At 42.2% G+C, this 25,104-nt stretch overlaps 1 protein-coding gene across 11 annotated transcripts in view; it reads right to left on the bottom strand.

Annotated features, from left to right (window-relative positions):
- Window positions 1-25,104, bottom strand: part of FOXP1 (forkhead box P1) — a 586,984-nt gene that overhangs the window by 157,457 nt on the left and 404,423 nt on the right. For 2 of the 11 annotated variants that reach the window (XM_047746892.1, XM_047746872.1), the window contains exons 1-2: window positions 17,137-17,262; window positions 15,531-15,774 (exon numbers count right to left, since the gene is read on the bottom strand). The exons of 5 other annotated variants lie outside the window; for them this stretch is intronic. In XM_047746892.1, the coding sequence (XP_047602848.1) occupies window positions 15,531-15,716 (186 nt within the window). In that variant the 5' untranslated portion in view covers window positions 15,717-15,774; window positions 17,137-17,262. Of the gene's footprint in view, window positions 1-15,530; window positions 15,775-17,136; window positions 17,270-25,104 lie in introns of those variants that run through there. 4 more of the 11 variants (XM_047746862.1, XM_047746885.1, XM_047746878.1 and 1 more) reach the window with 3 other exon arrangements.

Below are 25,104 nucleotides of genomic sequence, written 5' to 3'. Positions count from 1 at the left end.
ACGGAGGTCTCAGCAAGCACATTAAAAGATCATTTATCAGAACTTATAAAGTGCTGTGAAATCAACCACCAAAGGACATTTGCTTTTCTGATTTCCAGTATATGTAAAGCACTGTGATCTAGATTTTAAATTGTCTTAAAAAAGAAGAGAACATAAATCCTTAGTGTACTAGATTACGCATTTGAGCATTATCATGATAATATGAGCTGTATTATGTAATTTATAATACGAATCTCTGGTATTATTGGAAAGTCAAGAATGTTCGATCTCCTGTTCATTGTTGGTCAGTGCCAAATCTGAAATGACTGATGGGACCCTCTTTGGAAACTGCACCATGAGTTACCCATACGAGCTTACTTGACAGCCAGCCTTAGAGATATGTTCCAGTACAACTAAAGAGGGAGGAAGAACATTTCTCATTTTTATAATGATATCTCAATCACATCTGAAGAGAAGTTATGATAGCCTATTTGAAGAAAAACGAGATCCTTTGGATACAGAATAAAAAGATGCATGGATATGTGTTTGTGCACATATGAGGGAGAAGAAAAGAGGGCTGGTGTGGGGCGGGGAGAGAAAGAGAAAGGATATGAATAAATGAAAGAATTTATCTCTTAAGAAGCAAAGATCAACTCTGACTCCAGTTCCAGACCAACTGCTAATATAAATAACGTAAAAGGTCCCATCCCATCTCTGCAGACCTTTCACTATTGATGGCGGTTCCTGAGCTGGGTTGAGTCAACACTTCCTTTATAACAGATGTGACGATTGCTTGGCACTGGACAACTTGGTGCTGTATTGAGTGCTAGGCTCAGGTTACAAGAAAGATGTAGTTTGAAGATGTCATAGAAAGGGGGTGACTGATAAAATCTGGGACTTAAAGCCCAGATGCACACACTCCCATCTACTTTCCTAAATGGCTCTGTGAGCCAACAGAGGAAGGGGATGGAAGGCATGCGTGTACTCTCTTTATCTGTGAACTTGCCGGCCTCCCTCTCTGCCTTGGCTATTACCTATGCCCCAGTCGGCGCAAGGGGTCAAAGTTGCCTTATGATCAAGGCTCCGTGGGCCACAACCAGCTCGGAGTACTCAAGAGTCCGGGAGTGTCCTTGGTTGCTGGTTTGGCAAGTCGTGCACCTATGCTAACTGGGGCCTAGGCATTTCTGATACACCATCAATTCTACGGGTTCAAAATTATGTCATTCTCTTGAGGGCCTTTACCTTCTTGGTAAGTGCCAACTGTTATTTACAAGATACGCTTCACACAAGCATCTTTACAACTTTTGAGCTATTTATAGCTGAAGTTCAGAGCAGGCGTTTATACGGAAGGGGCCAGGTATCCCCACGTTCAGCATGTTTATTAAGGCAGCCAATGTCCAAAAACATGTTTACCATATTTTAAGAAACAGCAATAACTTTATATAAAATATGATTGGAATAAGCACACGCATATACTTAAAGCAAACTGGCAGAAAGAGAAAAACTTCACATGAGTCTTTTTACACACTTGGTGGTGAGGCCTGAGAGAAGCACTGATACTTGGAGGTCCTCAAAAAAATATGACGAACCGCAGTGTTTTAGGTCCTGGGTCAGCAACCTGTAGCCCGTGGACCAAATCCCCACATCAGCTGTTAGTGCTCAGCCCACGAGATGAGAATGGTTTTTACTTATTTAAATAGTTGGGGAAATAATAAAGGGAAGAATATTTGGTGACATGTGAAAATTATACGGAATTCAATTTTCAGTATCCACAAATAAAGTTTTATCAGAACGCTGTCGTGTTTGTTTCATTACACACTGTCTGTGGCTGCTTTTGTATCACCAGGCAGAGTGAAGTACTTTCAATACAGACTGTATGGTCCGCAGAGCCTAAAATATTTCCTTCCTGGCCCTGTACAGGAAAAGTTTGCCGAGCCATGCCTTGGGTTGCTATCTGTATTCTGAGATCTCCTGAAGATTCCACTGGACACAATTTCATAAAAACAAAGATTGCAGTCAGTTGCCCAAAATAAGCTTAGAAGTTAGCTGACATACACGGACCTTACTAACTCACTGTTCTTAAAGCTCAAAGTCCTATTTGATTTTCCAGAAAGAACCGGGACGTGAAAACAAAATACATCCGTGTGCTCCTCTTTCTGAAACTATTTAAAACGAGTTGCAAACTTTGCATACGTGTTTCTTCTCACAGATAATTGACACCAGTTCAGAATGAATCCCTTCAATTGGCTGTGAAGGTCCCGAACAGCATCAGAATGAAGACAGCATGTGCTATTGGCCAGTGGAGAAAAGTCGGTTATTTCCTGTCTGCCCTGACAAGTTGTCCCACTTCCAGCTTCAAAGGCTGCTCTGAGTCAGCCACCCTTCCTCTAATTTCTTTTCCTAGACTCTCCCCACCCCTCAAGATCAAACCTGTTTCTCAGATAATTTCCCAGGCTAATCAACAGTCACAGTGCGTATGGGGGTTGGGGGGGAATGCTAGCAATAAAACACAGCATGGGAAGCTTAGGAGGAAAGAAGTCATGTCCTCCTCTTTATTTCTCAACCTCCTGATGCACCTCGAGTACCTCTAGAGAGTTTCTCTTCCCGCATAAAATTGTCTGCTATCTTGGGGCAACCCAGCAAGTAACTACCATCTTAACAACAGGGCTCATCAATAAACACAATCTAAAGATTGCTCTGTAGCCAGACCTGGAACTGAGTATGCAGAGAAACTCCATCACCTCCTTCCTTTAGATAGTAACCACTCCAGGGCAGGATGGAAAGAGCGCCTGTGGATCACTTAGAAAAGGACAGAAAGGTCAGTGGCTGATAGGACTAGAGGTGTAGATGCGTTCATACAGAATCCACAGCACTCCGAGGCAGTGAGGTCTCCAATAGGAATGCCAACTGGAGGGGGGGGGCAGGGAGGATTTACAAATGGAGCACTTGGTTATCGCAGGAAAATGGAAAAGTAAGCTAATCTCATAGAGGGATTTGTCTAAGGAAAGATTCTGACTCTAGTGATTGTATAAACATTAGATACAAAAACAAAGAAAGCACTATGGCAGACCATCAAGTCATGTCACTGGTGTCTTAAGGGAAAAAAAAAGGAAGAAAAAAAAAAGAAAACATTAAAATTTTCATATATGGGGGTAACAACCACCAAAAAATCATTAGAGAACCTATCAGAGTCTCTTTGCACTGGTCACTGTTTGGTCTACTTGATGAGAATGCAAACAGACTCTGAACATTCATAGGTTGTTGATTCACTTGACTTGACTCCCACCCCTGACCACCCATTGTTTCAGAGCAGGTGGGACAGACAGCAAGGCCTTAGATGAGCTGGGACTCTGGATTTGAATCAGTGCCCTAGAAGGGAAAGGTTCCATGTCCACGCTTCGTCCATCCTCAGAGCGCTAACAGCTGGAGAAGGTATTGTATCCTCTGGGAGCCTTCCAGAACAGCTTATACTTAGAAGGGACGGGTTTCTCAAGAATTGCAAATGAGCTTACGAGACAATATCTACATAGACATGATGAAAAACTGGAGCACGGACAACCCCATGTCTCCAGAATTCGAACATTATGCTTTTGAGTTGAAATCCAAAAGGAGAGGAAACGAAAAAGTCAAAGATCCCTACTGACAAGGTCCTTCCTGCACAGGCAGTGTCATCCATGAGTGTGGAGGTGGGCAGAGAGGAGGCCAGGACATAGCATCCCTCCGCCACCTGGACCACAGCCATTTCTTTTTTATCTGCACCACCCGGGACCTCCACCTTCCCTATTTGCTCAAGCCAGGTTTCTCAAATCCTTACTGACATCACTTTCTCTTCTTCACACTACGCACAGGATGGTTATCACTGCTACGACACTTAATACTTAAGTTTTTCACTTTGGCTTTACTTTAAAATGCAACAAATAAGGTAAAGACCTTTTGGGAGTTTTTTAATGCTGGCAATCAATTAGAGTGTGTTTTCCAAAAGAAAAGATGACAGATAGTATTTTCTTTGCTTCTTCCTTCCTTCCTTTTTACTTTTTCTTTCTTTCTTTCTTCCTTCCTTTTTTCTCTTTTTCTCTTTCTTTCTTTCTTTCTTTCTTTCTTTCTTTCTTTCTTTCTTTCTTTCTTTCTTTCTTTCAAGAATTGGTGTGAAAGAGAACAGAACTGGGCCCCTGTGCTCGTCTCAGGCCGTGATTCGCCAGCATTCATGCCTTAGGGCTCAAACTCGATCCCACACCCCAAGTACCAGAGATAAGGACACAGACTTATCAGAAGGCCCTACACAGCGAGAGGTATTCTGCTACAAGTCCCACCCCCAAAGGAAAGCTAGGGGCAGAAAGGGGTCAGAAAACCCTATATTTGCTTGCAGTTATGAGTAATTTTTATTATTTAAGTATCCACATAGAGGATACTTGCCGCCAAAGAAGGTAAAGGTTAGGAATTTTCATGAGACAAAAAGAAAAAGGATATCTATGATCCTCTTGCAAAATCAGCTGAAATAAGTTTAATGGCTCTAAACAGTCAGGAAGTCTGTTTGAAGTCTCTTATAAGAGGAGACAAAACCCCCACCATCATACTCCTACTCCATACACCTATTAACACAGGGCCCTATAACCACCTTGTTGAGGCCCTGGTTGGCTGCTCCTCGCTGGAGCCAGTGCCAGACACTGAATCACCACCACCGAGTCTCCGGCACCTGAGTTGTCTTTGGAGGGATTCCATCCAAGCACTGCCCAAGCCTGAGCCTGTCTAGCTTGAACGAGTGGGCAAGACCACAGCCTGAGGCGCCATGACCGTAGGCAACACTAGCATTGCAAGGAAGGAAAACAGAAGTCAAGTTTATTAGCAAATGTCTAAAATGTTGTTGGGTGCTGCATCAAACTCATTTCTCCTCATTATGGAAGGACCAGATTGTGCCCTGTGAGAAATAAATACATGGGCCCATTCCTTCTCCAAGTTCCCAAAGTAGAAAATTTGGTGGTGGTGGGGCGGGGGGGGGGGGGGGGGAGGTCAACTGCAAGGGTAAATGAATCAAAGGGATCTATTAACTTGCCGCATTAACCTGTTGTTTTCAGCAATTGTCTTTTATGGGGATGCAGCCCAGCAACTCTCATTATGAATAATCCAGATTCATATCTTTTCAAACCTTGTGATGAGACCAGCTCATTTTGAAGCTTGCAGAAGAATCTGGCCACAATCATGTTCAAAATAATGGAGAGGTTTCTGTGATTTTACTACTAACACTGAACCTAGTTTCTGCTCCAAGAAATATGGTGCTGTATTCCTTTGTTCCTTGGGGTGTAAGTCACACATACTTGGGATGCCCTATGAATGGTATGCTTCCCAAAATACCATCCTTCCCTTACCTGAACGTTGGGGGAAGGAAGGAAAAGTGAAAGCTAGTTTAGAGGCAGCATTCCAGCCGAGATGAAAGAAAGAAAGAAAGAAAGAAAGAAAGAAAGAAAGAAAGAAAGAAAGAAAGAAGAAATGAAGGAAGGAAAAAGAAAAGAAAAATAGAAGTGGAAAGAGAAGGAAGATCCAAACCAGACTAATAATCTAAAATTTGGAACTACTCACTCTTGGCCAAGTTAACAAGGACAAAAATCATCATCATCATCATCTCCAATAATTTACATTTCTCAGAGCAGTTACTGCAAATAGCAAAGATTACCCTAGTATAACAACTGAAGAAATAAGGACCATCTAGAAATAGAGCAGCGAGCATAGTTAACTCCCTGCACTTAGGGTACTAAAATAAAAACAATGTATTGAATTGCTTACCATGGGCCAGGCACTATGCCAGTTAGTTGCTGTAGACTTGCTATCTTACTTCTTATTCCCAACATCTCAAAGGGAAGCGGGGCAAGGTTTTATGATTACCAAATTAAAGTGGAAAAATCATGAGATGGTGAGGTTCAGCGACTTGCCCAAGGTCACAAGTCTAGTAAATGGTTGGGACAGACAAACAAAAACAAGCAAACACCGTCTCATACATACTTGACACTCACATTCTACCAAGGTCACTGGTCAGACCAAATATGGCTGCAGGTAATTCTGGCAGAGGGATATGCAGTCCTACAGAGCCAAACACGCATGAATGAATGCAGGTCCTTTTGTTTTCAGGAGGAAGGGAAAGGCCTTGCCCCAGTATCACATCTTTTAATATAACTTTACCTGCTTTCTCTTCCCCACACAAAAGACTTGCTTTTGTCAACCAGATCCTTCCATTCCCAGGATCTTGGAGCCATGGCCACATCTGCAAATGTGCCCTCCCATTCTCTGTCCATATTTACAAGGCATCCACGTGTCTTCTCCACTTAAATTCTACTTTTTCCAGACAAATACTGCATGATCTCGCATATATATATATATGCAACCTAAGAAGGCTGAACTCCTAGAAGGAGAGTAGAAAATGGTGACTGCCAGACATTGGAGGGTGGGAAATGGGGAGATGTTCGTCAAAGGGCACAAAGGTTTGGTTAGTTATGCAGGATGAGTATGTATTAGAATTCTTATGCACAGCATGGTGCCCATACTTAATAATACTGTATTGTCTGCTTGAAATTTGCTAAGAGAATTTTTTTTTTTTGATGTGATTGTTTATTTGAGAGAGACAGAGCAGGGGGAGGAGCAGAGGGAGCAGGACACGGAGACTCTGTCCTGAACATGGAACCTGACTTGGGGCAGCATCTCCCAACCCTGAGATCATGACCTGAGCCAAAATCAAGAGTCACATACTTAGTTGACTGAGCCACCCAGGTGCTCCACTAGGAGGATACTTCTTAAGTTCAAACTCATTACACTCACAAAAGGCTAAAAGTTTAGTCAAAGTTAGTTTGAGTTGGTGATCTTTTCACAGTGTACACATATGTATAAAAACATTAAGTTGTACACGTTAATTCATATGTAGTTTCTTTATGTCAAAGATATCTCCATAGAGTTGCTAAAAAGTTAAAAAAATTAGATTAAAAATGAACAAATTCTACCTTTTCCTAAAAACTCTGCTTATAATTTAATTCCTTCCAGCAGGAGTGTTCCCGGGCGTCCTCTGACCCAAGGAACCGATGCTTGCTGTGAATCCCTGCGGTGCCCGGAGCGTCTATGGCTGCAATGGCAACACCCAAGCAGGCAGACGGGCAGGAGTGGACACACCCAGCTACACCTGTTCTCCCTCACACTGGGCTTCACCTCTTTACCTATCCAAGTTCATCCAGCTTCTCTTATGATTCCAATGCTATTGCGGTCATCCACTGATGCACATTCCTTCCTCAAACCCTTGTAGGGACAAGCACCCCATTCCTTGGTTCAGAGGGTCCAAGAATACAATTTTTCAAAAAGAGCATTTCATAATGCCAACAGCAGAGAGACTGAACTGAAAGAGCACAGACTTCTTGTCATAAATGAATACAAGTCCAGCACAGCTCAGGCGCTGGGCACCTGTGTCTTTGCTCTGCCATCATCTAAGTTAGACCCACCTCTCCCACCTACCTGGAACAGCTTTCAGATCCAGCATGATTGCTGGCCCGTGTTTTTTCACCCATTGTGGATTCTCACACTCTGCTATGACTACTTGCTTTTTGTTGGGAGGGGAGTATTAAATCACTATAATCTTTTTTTTTTTTTTGAAGATTTTATTATTTTTATTTTTTTTTTTAATTTTATTTATTTCTTTGACAGACAGAGATCAGAAGCAGGCAGAGAGGCAGGCAGAGCAGGCTCCCTGCTGAGCAGAGAGCCCAAGGCGGGGCTCAATCCCAGGACCCTGGGATCATGACCTGAGCCGAAGGCAGAGGCTTTAACCCACTGAGCCTCCCAGGCGCCCCTAAGATTTTATTTTTATTTATTTGAGAGAGAAAGAGGTGGTGGGAGAGCGGAAGGGACAGGGAGAGAGAATCTGAAGCAGACTCCTCGCTGAGCAAGGAGCCTGACGCAGGGCTTGATCCCATGACCACAAGATCATGACCTGAGCAGAAACCAAGAGTCAGACGTTCAAGCGATTGAGCCACTCAGGAGCCCCTGTTTATTAAAAAACATTTTCTCTGGATGCTCATTTCCTCTCAGTTTTAGTGAGATACACTTAACATAAATACTTTAATTTTTTGGTGTACACCACAGTGATACATTAGACATATAAATTGGCATGTTTTGATATCTATATGATATAAAGAGAGATATGTCTATATATATAGACGTATCTCTCAAAATGATTATCACAGTAAGTTCAGTTAACAGCTCTCACCTCACATAGTTACAATCTTTTTCCTTGTAACAAGAACTTTTAAGATCTACTCTCTTAGCAACTTTCAAATATTCATTTGATACAATATGGTTAACTTCACTCACCAAGCTACATATTACATCCCAAGAACTTTTTTTTTTTTTAAAGATTTTATTTTTATTTATTTGACAGACAGAGATCACAAGTAGGCAGAGAGGCAGGCAGAGAGAGAGAGGAGGAAGCAGGCTCCCTGCCGAGCAGAGAGCCCGACGTGGGGCTCGATCCCAGGACCCTGGGATCATGACCTGAGCCGAAGGCAGAGGCTTTAAGCCACTGAGCCACCCAAGCACCCCAGCCAAGAACTTTCTTATCTTGTAACTTTAAGTAGGTAGCTTTGGACAACCTTTACTCCCATGCCCACCTCTCACCCCCACTCCCCGCCTCTGACAATCACCAACCTGTTCTGTTTCTATGGGTTTACTTACACTAGATTCCACATTACAAGTGAGATCATGCAGTATTTGTCTTTCTCTTTTTGACTTATTTCACTCAGCACAGTGCCCCTAAGGTCCATTTGTGTTGTTGCATATGGCAGGATTTCCTTCTTTTTTATGGGTGAATAATAGTCCGCACACACCACATTTTCTTTATCTATTCATCTATCAATGGACACTTGGGTTATTTCCTTTGTCTTGGCTATTGTAAATAACACTGCTAGGAATGTGGCAGTGAAGGTGTCTCTTTGAGGCAGTGACTTCATTTCCTATGGATATATATCCAGAAGGGGAATTGATATATCATATAATAATGTTATTTTTAACTTTTTGAGGAACCTCCATACTGTTTTTTACAGTGGCTGCACCAGTTTACATTCCTACCAAAAGTGCACAAGGGTACCCTTTTCTCCACATCCTCGCCTACCCTTGATATTTCTTGTCTTTTTGACAATAGCCATCCTAACAGCTGTGAGGCACCATCTTCCTGAGGTTTTGATTTGCATTTCCAAATAACTGTATTCTTCAAATACAGTTTTTGTATTTTAAATACAAAATATTTGGTTCCTGGTTAATGGGGATGAGGAAGATAATAATAAATGTTGTAATTTTTGGCTATTTATTACCAGACAGGTACTGAAGAGTACAGACATATTATCTCATTTAATTTTCACAGTTCTTTGAGGGATTATTACACCCAGTTAAGGGACGCCTGGGTGGCTCAGTCAATTAGGTGTCTGACTCTTGATTTCGGCTCAGGTCATGATCTCAGGATCGTGGGACCGAGTGCCGCTTTGGGTTCTGCCCTCAGTGGGGAGTCTGCTTGAGGATTCTCTCTCCCTCTCCCTCTAGCCCTCCCCACCCATTCATGCTCTCTCTTTATCTTAAAAAAAAAAAAAAAAAATCCTAAAAAAAAAAAATCAATTATTATACCCAGTTAACACATACAGTAACATAGGAAGAGACAGGTTAATTATAAGCATTATGTGAAGTGTGCATGGAAAGTTCTTTTTTTTTTTTAAGATTTTATTTATTTATTTGACAGACAGAGATCACAAGTAGGCAGAGAGGCAGGCAGAGAGAGAGGAAGGGAAGCAGGCTCCCTGTTGAGCAGACAGCCCGATGCGGGGCTCGATCCCAGGACCCTGGGATCACGACCTGGGCCAAAGGCAGAGGCTTTAACCCACTGAGCCACCCAGGCGCCCCTGCATGGAAAGTTCTTAGCACAGTACTTGTACATGATATTACTAAATATAACATATTACTACGACACATTACCCCACACCTACGAAAATATATTTTGTGGAAAGCAAACATTCCTGTTTCCCAGTAATCTCAAACCAGTCATTGTCCTCTTTACAGAGACGACGAGAAAACCACAGCACCCTCTGTTGAACCGAAAGGAATCTAGGGCAGACACCGTTCACTGTACAAAAAAACAAGCTGAGGGCAAGAGGGGATCTGTGATTTGCTCAAGGTCACAGAGATGTGTAGCCAAGAGTCCTGGCTCCGGCTGCAGGCAAAGGCACTTGAGCAAGCGTGGTTCTTTCTGACCTTCACCAAACCCTAACCAAGCCTTGCCTTGACTGTTAGAACAATGCTGCAGGAATGGCGTCCTCCGGGCCAAACAGTGAGCTAGCAGGAGATGAAGATACTCATGCTGCTGCTGGTGAGGAAGAAGATGGCCAACACTGAATGGCAACCGTGGATCTGGCTTACTTCTAAAGTACTTTACATAAACAGAACGTTTACATAATATGCCAAAGGTCACACAGTTTGGATTAGAATCCCTTCACTTGGACTTCAGGAATGACACAACCCAAAATGGCCACTGAACCACAGATCCATGGATTTGGAACTCCTCCATTCACAAAGAACTAGAACTACTTGCTAAACAGAACAGATCTTCAAGGGAAAAAAATTTAGAAATGTTCAGAAGAATTGAAGCCAGCAAGACAATCCTATAAGAAAGTTTTTGAGATTTTATCTTTTCTAGAAATATAAATATATGTGCATAGACTACAGGTAGAGGATATGGCAAAAGAAAAATAGATTTGATTGCTCTGGTCAAGGAACTAAAATCCCTTTCTCAAAAAGGAGATTAAAAACAAAACTTTGTTCATCAGATGCGCAGCTGTGTTCACTGAGTTGTGATCACAGTGTGACAATGATTTTTGGAACTTCTAGTAACCGCAGTTTAGCATAAGGTGGAACTTGAGTCTTCACGCATGAAGAAATAGGGATTCTCTGGGAATTTGGGGGAATTACTGACCTTGAGAGAATCACAGAAATTCTGAAGAAAAATAAATTAGCCTTAAAGCTTAAAGCTAATATTAATGTGAGGGCACCTGGGTGGCTCAGTTGGTTGAGCAACTGCCTTCGGCTCAGGTCATGATCCCGGACTTCCAGGATCGACTCCCGCATCAGGCTCCCAGCTCCTTGGGGAGTCTGCTTCTCCCTCTGACCTTCTCTCTCATGCTCTCTCCCACTCATTCTCTCTCAAATAAATAAATAAAATCTTAAAAAAAAAAAAAAGAAAGAAAGAAGAAATATCAATGTGCTTACACAAAAGCACTAAGCATGGTAGTGTAGCATCTGCCAGTCGTTCTATCTGGATGTGAATCCCTTCTACCTGAACCTTCAAACCCCAGCTCCACCACTTGCTAGCTGTGTGATGCAGGGTAAGTTACTTAACCTCTCTGTGCCCCAGTTTCTTCATCTGTAAGAATGGAAGGAGATAACCGTTCCTCCATCACAATCAGTACATGTAAAGTGCACGAGCTAGGGTCTGACATTCAGTAAGTTATTCTTCAGTGACTTCAAAAAGTGTTTCATACATGATCCCTGATTATGAACACGATAAGCTCATGGTAGAAGATATGGAGCATCCATACATTAATTAGGAAAAGAAAAAAACAAAGTGTCGTATCATCACCTGCATATTGGTACACTGTCTACATCTGGGAGTATGCTTAAGCGAAGTAATTTCCTTTTCTCTTTTTTTAAAGATTATTTATTTATTTGACACAGAGAGAGAGAGAGGTCACAAGTAGGCAGAGAGGCAGGCAGAGAGAGAGGGGGAAGCAGGCTCCCCGCCGAGCAGAGAGCCCAATGTGGGGCTCGATCCCAGGACCCTGAGACCATGACCTGAGCTGAAGGCAGCGGCTTAAACCACTGAGCCACCCAGGTGCCCTGCGAAGTAATTTTCTTAAGCATACCTGGAATCATATTATTGATGGTCTTTTAAAAATTACTTTTTTAAAAGTTAAAAACCCATTTTAAAAGAGAATTTCCAAATCTGATTTCTATACTCAGGTTCAAATAAACAGTACCAGAGCCCAAACAACCTAAGCACTACTACCCTACTCTAGAGACCTCTGAGAAAGCTTTCAACAAAAGACTTGAAACAGCAAAGGGCACATGACTAATTTTTTCACTGTGCTTTAGTAACCATAGCAGAGAGGCTTAAGACACACCAGAACTGAAGAATCACATAGTAACATCTAAACTTAACAGAATGTTTCAATTCTTTTGCCCCCAAAGCACCCGGCCACAGAGTAACTTCTGACTCAACTTTGCAGAGCGGTGTCTGTGTCTTTGCAAAGAACAAATGAACTTGATTTTTGTGGAAGTTAAACTGCCTACATCATATTGGGTTCCTGTGAAATCAAACAAAAATAAAAAATCCCGGCCCGTGTTGTATCTTAAAAACAACAACAACAACAACAACAACAACAACAACAAAATCCTCACTTCGACCCAAAATAGATTAAAATTAAGCTTCAGTACTCTTCACCGGCTCCCCTCTCCACCCCCGCCGTCAATATCCCGCACTAGCTATATTTTCCAGTCCAGTTTCTTCATGGTAAAACACTTTCTCATGAGACTGCCTGTGGTCAGGGCTGAATATGGCACTGGAAAAATGCTTCTCATGGCATCTAGATCATAGCCCTTCCAGGTCTAGCCTGACCATTAAGTACAGACACACCCGGAAATTGTAAACTATTTTAACAACAGGACATTTTCCCACCTCAAAAGTGGGATAATCTTTGCAGCCTACCTATGTCCCAAGGGTGTTCTGAGTATTAACAAGTTAGCATTAGTCAGCCACTTTGATTTCACAGACAAAGGCTCTGTACAAGCACAAAGTATGATTATCCAACCCAACCGCCTTCTGGAGTCACCCAAGAGGACGACAGAGGAGAGAGAGCCTCCTGCTTCCATCGCTGCCCTCTCCGGAGCAAAGCCACCTCCCAGTGACATACATGCTGGGCCAGACTGGTGGGGGCTGTGCTATGTCTGAGTGTCTGCTGCATTGTTCCCTTATATAGTCAATGAAGAGGGAATCCCTCTGTGTGCACGTTTCCAATCCGCATTCCAGAACAGTATAGGCAATGAAGCGGATTTTCAACGGGGATTTATAGGGCTTGATATGACCGGGCCAGGCACCGTGCTAGGCTCCTGCCCACTACTTTTTCAGGATGCGGATGAAAGGGGAAGCCTCTGTAGAAAACCATCCTCGAAGTTATCAAAAACGTGCTGGTGTGTGCACATTCGTCAGCTCAGGCTTAAGTATAGAGAACATCTATAGAGAGTTATGCAAACCCCACCTGAGATTTCAAACAACAATACAATGATGTTTTTGGCATGCTTGCTTCAAAATCTACTTTTAATGTAGATTCGAGCCTTTCCCTCTGTCTCAAGAGGCCTTGATCTGAGATAACAATCCCGAAGAGCACCACATGCATTACATAATACTGAAGTCTGGAAGGTGTTTTTGAGGGACGATGAGGTACTTGTCGTTAGCTGCCATTATACTATCTGCTGGGCAAATTTAAAGAGAGGAGCAGAAGTGGGCCTCTAATCAATTATGCTGCACACTGGTCACAGAAATTCTGGTGTACTTTCCTTGAACTCAACTGTTCGTGTTTAGATCTACAGTCAGAATAGGGCCTTCAGCAGAACTCCAAGAGCTGCTCATGTGTACACACACACACACACACAAGCACAGCAGCAAGATAGAGCTACTGAGGCAGGCATAACCAAGCCCAGCATCTAGAAAAGCCTCACTGCTGAACAACTAATCCTGGGAAATCCTGCACCATAAAACCATACACCGCAATAGATTAATCCTTGGGAAAAAAAAGTCTGGCAAATTCGCAGAAGTCAAAAAGGTTCCTGAGTCTCAAGGGTTAACTCACTCGCCTTTTACCAAAAAAAAAAAAAAAAAAAAAAAAAAAAAGGCACATATAATTTCCTTTTATCATAAAACAATGCATTTATTATTTTCTGTATATCTGTTAAAGGGCATGGCTTTCTGAGTGGAAAACAAAACAGAACTTGGTCACATGTTTATTTGCTTCAGCTACTCCCTTCCCCTTCTGATAAATAATCAAACATGCCATCCAGAAAAAACAAAACCAGCGAGCTGGGAAATTTGATGGTCATCAAATAGACTGAGATACCAAGAAAAGCAGCCCACTGTTCCCACACTGAGTTTTCGGCCCCCACACCTACACTAACATCTGAGTAAATACCTTCAGTCACTCTTTCCATTTTCCCTGCAATTACTCCTACTGTTAAACAAATTGTCCTTAAGGCAGTCGCAAACATAATTTTTTTCCCTGCAAAGTAGAACAACTTCTGAACGTTGAAAAAGCTAGCATAGCAATAGCAACACACGCGTGCACTTATTTATTTTGTTTAACTATTTCTTCCATCAGAGGTCCGGACAACTACAGAGCTTATTTCTTTCTCTATTCTAACAGATGCTGTTTTAGACAGAAAAATTTAAGGATATTTAGTCTGGGGACTAACAAACAAGGTTCAGAGTAATAACAATTCTCTTAAGATCAAAAGAGCTAATTTTCCATTTCCTGTCTATTCCCTGACCAGTACACAGTTAAAAAAAAAAATTAGCACCTGGCTTACCAATTACAGTGAAGTTGGGGGTCAGGGTTGGGGGAGGGGTGCAGCGGGAGGTGGAGGAGGAGGCACAAAGGGGCGACGGCATCAGACAGGAAAAGGTGGAACCCTTGAAAAAAAATGTCAAACCATGTGTTAAGAAACTCATTTCACCAGAAAGGACTCAGAGAGCAATCCCATCCGCTCTTCGACACAGAGGGAAGCAGCAGCCCAGGTCCAAGGGCTTTCCCAACCATACTAATTACCCACAATGAGAATTTTGAAAAGAGCTTTCCAACATCAAAGTTAACAACCATCGCGGAAAGTGAGGCGGGATTTCTCTTTCCTTTCGCAGCCCACTCCGTTTAAACAATAGTAATATGAATGAGATAATGACCGTGCTTGTTTCAGCAGTCTGACTTTTATTGGCATGAAATTGGTACAAATATTATCAAGACCGATTCACAAGTGATGACGGTGTCATGATGCAAACATCAGAGGACAATTCCACAGAGGCAGAATTACAAAAGGCACCATCCCTGCACCCTCTCACCACTGGTGATAACAGGAAGAAAAAGAAGGCAACACAAAACAAAGTCCCAAATAAGCAGAGAGGGCTCTGAACTACATTCAAGCGTATAAAACTGTCCTGAGGACCCTCGGCTGCCTACTTCGCAGCTCGTATCCCAAGACCCGTCCGAAAGCAAGAGTGAATTAACAAGGAGTTAGAACCAACCGGTCTTCTCAAATCTCTAAAAAGAAAACCGCCTTTGATGGAGAGAGGAGGGGAGGGGGGACGGTGGAAAGAAAGCAGTAAACAAGTTGGATCATCTTATTTTGCCCTTCAGAGATCATCTGCGCAGGAGCGGATCCCTAGTTTAAAAGTTTAACCCCGCAAAAATGTTCCTTTTTTTTTTTTTTTTTCTCTGGACACTTACAGAGAAAATGAAGAGTTTGACGGAGTGAGCTCGCACTGTCTGCCTTTGGATTTCCGTCTTCTTGCTGTAGATGGGTTCTGGCTGTTTCTGTGAAGCGGGGGTTGCCGAGTGGTAAAAAAGATGTTTGAATAAACAGGAAGTGCTGTGCGGCTGAAGCACACTCGAGGAGAAAACACACTGGAACATTGCCCTTTGTAGGCAACCTCAGGGACGCTTGCCTCCACAGTAGCTGGCTGGGCTCTCACTAAATGACAAAGAAACCACAAGAATTCCTCAAGTAATTCTTCACTTTCAAAGTTGAAAGATCAGTTGGAGCTTGCAGGTAATTTTCAAAGTTGCATTTAGCACTTAAGGAAATCTATTAATGCTCCCCGTATCTAAATCACTCCAGGTCTGCAAGCAGCGACACAGCATCAGAAGTGTGTCCTGGCCAGACCGAGCCCTCGCCAAATGGCTCATTCTCGCAATCAAATACACACCGACAGGGTTTCGGGAAACCTGCTCTTGAGATATTTTTGTGGTGACATTTACATAGGCAGGATGCTTTAAAAAAAAAAAAAAAAAAGGGAAGAAAGAAAGAAAATCCAGATTCTGCAGACTTTAGAGGAATTTGTCACATGTATTTTTAAAGAACATATCGTCCCGCATTCCCGGGATATGCCCTTGATCTTGCTTTTGCTGCTTTTCCTTTCCATTTTCCTTCTCTGCAATCAACCAAACTACCTGTTTATCTCCAGATGCCTAGCTTGTCTACTGGAACACTCCTTAACCCGCCCCAAACTAATTATCAAAGTCCTGTCTTCCGTCACCCGGGTAACTTGACAGACACTGTAAAGAAAAGTAAACTGCTAAAGGCAGAACAAGTCAGCTTGAAAAATAAGATGAGGAGCTGAACAGCCATATTCAATAAAAAAAGAAACAGGGGGAAGGGGAGGAGGAAGAAAAAGATTCCTTCTGAAAATGTATTGCTGTTGTGGCAATGTTCGTCTGCCACGGAAGCAACTGATTTGTTATTTAGCATGGAATGCTGGACTGTCTGTCATGCAGGTGCTAATACTCGGCTAAAATAACTCATTGGGAACTGTCAGTGGGATGTTTACATAGGCCCCAATCTTTTCTTCATGGAAGGAAATTTTTTACTGGAATTCATCTTCTTTTGATCTCACATTCAAAGCAACGGCAGCTTGATAGACATTCAAGTCTGAAAGCAAATCCAGACGCTGAAGATAAACCGCCAGAATATGACAGGCAGAAGCATCTAAAGCTTATAAAAATGAAGAGAACAGCATGTCGCCCGAGTATTACAATAGCAGAAATCAAGAGACATATTAGGTGGAACTGATCAGCCACAAAAACAGTTCAAAAGGCAGATCATAGAAATAGAGGACTAGGCTAGGAGGAAAAAAAAAATGGGAAAGATCTGGTTTACTGCCTCACCTCCCTTCTGAGCCCCACAGCGCTTCCATGCCTGCCTCCCCACTTTTAGGAGGGGTGGAGTATCCAGTTCAGATGTTGCTGTCTAACTCAGCTGGTCCAGTTATAAACGCTGCAAATGGTTTTCTAGCAATCTATTTCCGAAAGGCAGGGGGGAAAGGCAGACCCTTACCTTGCTCAGGGTCCAGCAGGCTGCATTATACTAGCATCCCTGCATCTGCTCTGCAATGCAGTTTCAAAAGACACATAGCCTGGCCGCCATGCAAGTAGGCGGTCAGGAAGAGCAGCTCTCCACAGAAGGGCTCTAAGTAGTTCGAGATGGGGCTGGAGAGCTCTAAGGACTCTAGTTCCCTGACATGGCTAGTTACCGAATGAGCACGGACGCTCCAGCCTCAGTCACAAAAATAGATGCATTCCGTCCTACAGACAGAGAAGTGCTCAACACCTAGTAGCTTTGAAGCCCACTAGCACAGTTCCATAAAGGAATTACCGCAACATCTTTCTTGGAGGCACGCAGTTGTTTTCTTTTAAAAATAAGCCTCTTATTCGAATCAAAGTCAGTGCATATAAAGGAAAGGTAACTCTCCCGCCAAGTCTGTCCCCAGAGCTGTTTGTTAGCAAACACAGCGTGAATGGGCAGCACCAGGTTAAAGGGAAATAGAATTTCACCTTCGGACTTAGCCTGTGGTTCCTCCAGATTCTGCACAACCTTCTGGGACTTCAGAGCCAGATCTTCTGCAGCACCCTAGACTTTTTTTAAATGTCCCTCCCCGCCTTTCGCATAATAAATCAACTGTACAATGTAGATTTTAAAAATGTACTAACCTATTTAAAATGATGTAATCAGTTTAAGGGTTCGCCTCATGCAAACAAGATGCCTGTGTAACTTAGTTACAAATGTAAAAAACACGAACAAGCAAACAAAACAAAACAAAAGCCCTCCTGGATTCTAAGACTGTCCTTAAATTTACCTTCTCTCAAGCCTACAGAGTTGGTTTGCTAAATAAAGTTGATTATTGGTCTTTAAACTGCCCTAGGCCCATGTCTTAAAGTCACTACTGTTCCTCTCTAACCTTAAAAAAAAAAAAAAAAAAAAAGGTACCTAATATTCCCAAAAATCTCCTAAGTATCCCATGTTGCTGTAGATATGATCTTTACCCAAAACAGAGAGGTCTATCATGAAAAAAAGAGAATGCTAATTCCACTCCCTTATACATTCTAAGACATTCTTCCTCTGCAAACAATGCTGTCACTACAGCGGTAGGGCAAGGAGCTACCCTCCACTTCGTAGGGACGCTGAAGGTCTTTTTTAAAAACCTGCCATGTATAAAGACCTTCATTAGTATAATTAAATGACTGTTGGGGTTTTTTTTGATATAAACAACTTTTGATATGTCATTTAAAAACCTCATAATAATATCATTAAAGAGCTCCCATTTTTTAAAAGAAAAATTGTCTGCTCAGGGCCATAGAATAGTAGCCATGCTCCAGGACACTTCCTCTCTCCCTTTCATACTTCTGGACTTGAATGTCACCATAGACCTTGAATCCTTGAATGTGAAATGGCTTCACGCTAATTGCTCTAATTGCTTGAAGATGTGCAGGCAGGTGAAACCTGATCCCCGTGGCCATTGTAGAGACCAAGAACAACACTGGAATGTTTACACAGTGGTTTGATTTTAATAGACAGAAGGGCTGAGTTTAAGACAGCAAAAACACAGCTAATAGGTGACCCCTTAATGTAATCCTCCTTAAAAAAAAAAAAAAAAAAAGACACACAACAAAATACAATTTCATGTTCTAAAAGGCAGTGTCCTAAATGCCAAGGTTATTTGCTTGACTCTTGTAGTGAGTCCATGTTACGTTGCACCTGACATTTACACCCGAAACTCTACCCCGAATACATTTTTTTTTTTTTACCTTAAAACAAAAAAGCACTTTATATGTCAGTCACCTTACAAACAGATTATGACTGTATGGTATTTCCAAGTAAGTGCACTCATTTAAATTTTAAATTGGATATTTTTCACTACTGCGATACTCCCTGTCCCTTAAAGGGGAAGCCTTGTATCTCCTTGTTTATTCCTTTACTGCTCCTGCACCCTCTCCCCACCATGTACGGAACTCCTGACCCTTATAGATTCCATGACTTCAGTTAAAGTTGAACCCATACCCCTTCACGTTGGTGCTTAAGACACATGTGCATCCTTTCGGGGCCTTTTTCCTTTGTTACTGCGTGGGACTGTGGTCTGCTTCTCATCCAGAGGCTAAGGCAGCCATGGGAGTGGCTGACATAGTTATTCAATGACAGTGGCCATTCTCCCTGGATATTTTAATGAATTGAGATGGATACAGAGGTTTGACAATGGCTCCCCAGAGTCCCCTCTTAACAGGAAATATATTGCAGCAAGACCAAGAAAAAAAATACAACAGCACCTACAAGGTGTCATTAACAAAAGGAAACCAACAAGGGTTAGAGGCAGGCTTAGACAGGTGTTGAGATACACACATATACACATACACACACGTTTTTATGTAATATATGTACATGTGCACATATATGCTCACACACATATACATGCATATATAAGTATCAAGAATCTGAACATATAGAGTTATTTCCTATGGAGTCAAGGGAACGCTGCTAAGGAGAAAACAGGAATTAAACATTTACTACAGAAAAAAAACCCCCACGAAACAATGAAATTATTTTACAGTTAGGCTAGGCAATTAAAAGCAATAGACGCACCTTGCACATGAGAACAGAGAAGCGGGCAACACCACAGACAGCTGGGAGCACTGTCAAATGGCGGTGGCTCAGCTAAGTTCTGCTGTGGATTAACTTCTGAGGGTAAAACACAAAGTGCAGAAGAAAAAGGGCAAAAAAAGAAAAAAAAGCCCCTTTAAAGCTATGAAACGCTTTTAGTTATATAAGGTAAGTAATAAATATAGGAACTTGCAGTGCCTGGACTATTTGTCCCCAAACACGGAAAGACAAAACAATCTAGCAAAAATAACTGCGCAGCACACCCTTTCCAATCACAGCACCTCACAGGCTTTTATGGACACTTGTGCATTGGTCCTAAAATTTATAATCCCCTATTAAGAAGTAATGCCTCTTGCTCCGAGAAGGGGGCAGGGGGAGCGAGCGTCCATTTATCCACGTAAAGATTAAGTATAAACTAGTCCAAGCCAGGGAGAGGAACACCAAGGGAAAAGTAAACAGGCCCCCACCCCCACCCCCAAATAGTTCCCCTTTGAAAGCTCTATGCAGCGAGTGCCTGGTACCAGCGAGTGCCCTATTCCTCAGAGGGGTCAGCAAAGCTATGCTAGACTGACAGGTTCAGTTTACGGCAGGCCAGAACTTTGTTTGGATATACTGGCCTTGCTCACCGCCAGCTTAACAACAGATGGCTAGAAAACTTTCATTATGCTGCACAGGACTGAACTGCAAACAATCCAGAAAACTGTGAAAAGTTTAACTCCCTCTAAACCGATGTGCCAAACCAGGGTCTGCCCAGAGCCAGTGAGCCAGGGTGGCCCAGGGGACCGTGGAAGTGATGGGGAAAACAAACGGGCACTTGCTAAAGGCCCAAGTCAACTCAATGTGCCAGTCTGGATCCCAGAAGAGCAGAGACCCTCCTTGGTCTTGATTTTAACTGTTCGAAGCCCATTCCTTATAAGGAGTTGTACTGACTGTGCCTTCTTTTTGATTTTCCCAAAATACACTGTCAGACTTCCCCTCCCTTTGGAGAAAGAAAAATCTCCCTCCAGACAATTCTCAAGCTCCCTTCCTGTCTTTCCCTCCCTCTGGAAATTGGGAGGACAGGACTCAGCAGTCTCACTCTAACACCTAGATTTAAATATGATTTATCCAAATCTGTATATAATTTAAATATTCATTAAATCGATTCAATCACATGAACCCTAATATCTCCTAATGCTCCGAGACAGGTTATAAATGCACCTTCAAAGGTTTAATTCAATTGGCAATCTGAGAGGTCTTATCACTAGGAATGTGTTATTTTCATATTATTCAAGAAATGAACAAATGTGCTTTCCACAAATGTATTTTAGAAGCTACCCTTTCCTGTTATTGAAAGAAAATTGTGTTTATTACTCCTTTAGCATAGTGTAAACTCATAAACGTCAACAGAGAGTACAAGGAAAGCTGTCAACTAAATATTGTTTCCTTCATGAGCTGTTCTTCCAAGTCAATTACGCCTTTCAACTTCTGGGGCATTGTATGATAAACTGGCAGTAAAAATCATTCACATTAATATACCATGGTGCCTTGCCTGCAAAAGGTAATTAAAGAAGTAAATGACTCATAAGAATAGACATATTAGCTGCAAAATGAAAGGCAACTGAGCTGCCACATAAAAATATGTACCATTAAGATACTGCATTTTCATATTCCTGTAATCAGCTTCAGTAGACTAATGCTTATTTAATCCAGTTCTGTGCTAAGTCCATCAACAACTGTTTTTTGCTGTTTTCTCCTTGACTGAACATTATGAGAGCAGGTTTGGAATAAATACTGCAATGAGATTTTTGCATACTCAATTGAAGAACAGGTTTTTACATTTTAAAATCTATTTTTTTTTTTTTTTTTTGCTTTCTCTGAGAAATACAACATGAAAAAATTACTGGTGGGGGAAAGAAAAAAATTATATATATATATATATATATATATATATATATATATATATATCTAGCTAGATACATCTCTTTAAACAGCAGAACGTTTTAGGGAAAAATATTTGTTTCCACGTTCACCTGTTCTGACCCATACCACTGATGATCAGCACAGGGGAGAGGGAGCCATGCTTCCCAGATCTCTGCTACCTTTATAAGGTGCTCCCTTTTGTTAATAACATCTTCCATTAGCATTAGTGGGATAAGGCAATTTATCCTGTGGCAGGGACGGAAGGAGAACGGGAGAAGGAGGAAGGGTTTGACAGGTGTGGCAGGAGAGGACCACAGCCTTGCCTAGTGGCTCCTGAGTTCTTGGCCTTCCAGAGAGTGGATCTCACAGAACAGAATCTTCCCAAAGAAGAGCAAACTGACCCTCAAATTAACTACTCTACTTTCCATTCTCTGGCTTTCAAACTGACTTTGCTTTATCCCTCCCAACCTTTATTTCGGCATTCCCCTCGCAAGTCCAGACAAGCCACAAGAAGACACCTCCGGTGGGGTCTGAGATGCTCCGCTAAAATTGCTCGCTTCCCTGCCTCTGGAAGCTCCACCTTGACCAGAGGAGAGGAGTCCACCATTTGCCTGAGTGAGACATTCTGGGAACATTTAGATGCAGGAAGTTTCCGGGAGGCTGGAGAAATGCCCGTTCTTGTTGTGGAAATTAGGGCTCTTTGTTGATGATTGATGTGGGTCTAAGGCTTTGCCAATTCAGTTTGGGAGTTTCAGTTTTCAAAACTCTCCCGATTCCTCTCCCAAGGTCCGTGTTTCCAGCCAGCAGTGAAAATCGGCCTATAAAACTTATCTGTCTTCTATCATGTCTGCCAGCAATCCACTCACTTTCAATAACATCTAAATGCATCTAGATGGGGTCCACTCACTTATCAAAAAAGCCCAAGAGATTCCTGACCTGATTTTGTCTTCAGATGATAGGCTTTCGACAGAAGCAAAGGTCTACATTTCTATACAAGTTGTCGCCGTCTCCCCTTCCCTCCTTCTGTGCAAACAGAAATCTCTTTGGCTTTAAAACTGATGAGCAGACAGCAGGGCCTCAAGGACAGCCCAGGGTGTGGGGACAGCCCTACAAGGACCCTTTGCTGTTTATTTACCTTTTCACAGTACTGAGAACTGCCGAGAGCCTCCAAATTTAGGCTGGGTCTCTTCTCTCCATGTATTGTTGCCTCAGTGTTCGAGCAGACACCACTTGGAACCACAATTAATGAGCTCTAGTCCTTTTTCTAATTAAGGAACAAAGGTTCCTGTGTGCACATCATGGTGACGCTGTCTGCGGAACACACGTGGAAAGCAAAGTGAATGCTTCTAATTGCTTCAAAATGGGATTTTTAATATTTAGGAACATAATGGGATCGGGAAATAAGAGCATTTCCAACATCCTTTACAAATAAGGCTTTACAAAATATTGTTAGCTGTTAATAATACATCATTATCAAAAATGGAAAGTTATGAATACCAGGCACATAACCTTTGTATTCACGTGATTTAACCTATATGTATGAATACAATGATACGTGAATTAGTTTTTAAAAATACATTAAAACAAGAAAAAGCCCTCCTTACAAAAAAAAAAAGAAAGAAAGAAAGAAAGAAAAATGTGAGAAGGCAGCTCCTGTGAGCCTGATACTCCTCAGACCTTAGCAGATTAGGATTCAAACGTGTAATTAAGAAAGATAACCCCAGTTTTCATAGTAATTAGGGGCTATGGGAAATAGGATCCTATCTCTCAAAAGTGTTACAAATATACCACACTTCTAAATAACCTGCAATGCTTGGAAAGTAGACTCACTACCAAGGGCAAAGCTGCTGTGCCGTGAGCGAACAGAGTAAATGACAGACTGGCGTTCAAGTCCATTAGCTGCTATGTGATAGGAGCACATTCACTAGCACGCGACCTGTGAAAAATCTTAGATCTCTTTAAATCTTTGAATTGGATTACTGCATTAATTCTTAAGAACTGCAATCCTTCAACCAAGTCAAATTACCCTCATTAACAGTGGAAAAACTGCCTCTGCGATAAGTTAAAAAAAAAAAGATATTTATTACCTATAATCACTTTCACGTACTTCACCTAGAAATATGACAAACGGTGCCAACAACTTTGGCAATGGCAGCATCTTGATTTTGCATACTGATCTGAGTTAAAATAACACTGAAAACATGTGCATGGTGTCATGAATTTTTTTCGCATCTACAGGACATGTCCTTCCCTTATCCCAAGCCTCTGATAGGAAGCAAATAGCCCCATTTTACAGGAGAAGACACGCGGGACGTAGGCAGAGACACTGCGCCCTCTGTCCAAACTCTCCCAACTGATCAGGGACAGGGTCTCCTGGCCGTGTGTTCTGGACCTACACTGCAGGGATTAATTCAGAAATACAGTCTTCTAATGCTCGGGTCATGCAATGCGCCGACTTCTCCAAATCACACTCAGGGAAGGAAAGGCAGGCAAAACAGATGCAAAGATCAGAACGCAGCTCCGAGGATAGAGACGATGCCCGTAATAAATACAACAAAGCCACCTCAATTCCTCCCTCACCACATTCACTGTGACTAGTTAACCTGCCTCGGGAATGCGGCCACTATGTCCTTTTCCAGGGACAGAGGTAAAAGATATGTAAATTGGTCTACATAGGCTGGTCTTGTTGCCCTCTAAAATGGTCTCATCGGAAATGTGGTAACAGCTTGACCGATTGTGAGCAACTTACGGCACTTGATGGCAAATGAGCTCCTCGAAGCCCACTGACGGTTGTTCTTGGCTCCAGGGATGGGACTGGACTTCTCAGCACAAACCAGTGCAGGGCAGTCCTCAGCACTGAGAAGGCAAGCAACTGGGGAAGGGGCAGGGGGGTTCTGTGTTTATGGAAAGGAATGGTTTTTATACCGGGTATCAAGGAATGGGACAAGGTGAACAGGCAGAAGTTGCTTTCTAGAACGTGAGAGCAACCAACGCTTCTCAACAGCTATAATAAAACGCTAACTGGAGTTCAAAATGAAAACCCAGAGATACCACATGGCTCTGAAGTACCTTCTGAATCATCAGGAGAGAAAAAGAAAAAGGGAAAAAAAAAAAAAGAAAAGATAAAACTGTGCTCTGGATAGTTGTCATGTGAAATGCATTTACTGCAACCTCCTGATTTGAAATTAGGTAGTCTTTATTTAGTGCAATGATGATAAAAACCAATTAAGTAGAATATTACTGGTGGCTATCCTATAATCTACCATGACCTTCTTTTTGTATAACTTCCAAAAACCAATCGTTGTTCGGACGAGCATTTCGATTCCACATCAGATCTGCAGGGCTGCGGTAGAGTCCAATAATCAGGGAAATAGCACTGGTCCGTCTCAGTCTGTAGCAGGGACGGGCATTCACTGCCCGTCTACGCTTCCAATGACCTTGCAAGCTGGGAGTGACCATACCCATTCCACA

Source organism: Lutra lutra, chromosome 1 (assembly GCF_902655055.1).
Source record: "Lutra lutra chromosome 1, mLutLut1.2, whole genome shotgun sequence".
Taxonomy (NCBI): domain Eukaryota; kingdom Metazoa; phylum Chordata; class Mammalia; order Carnivora; family Mustelidae; genus Lutra; species Lutra lutra.
This window is presented reverse-complemented; position numbering and strand designations above follow the sequence as displayed.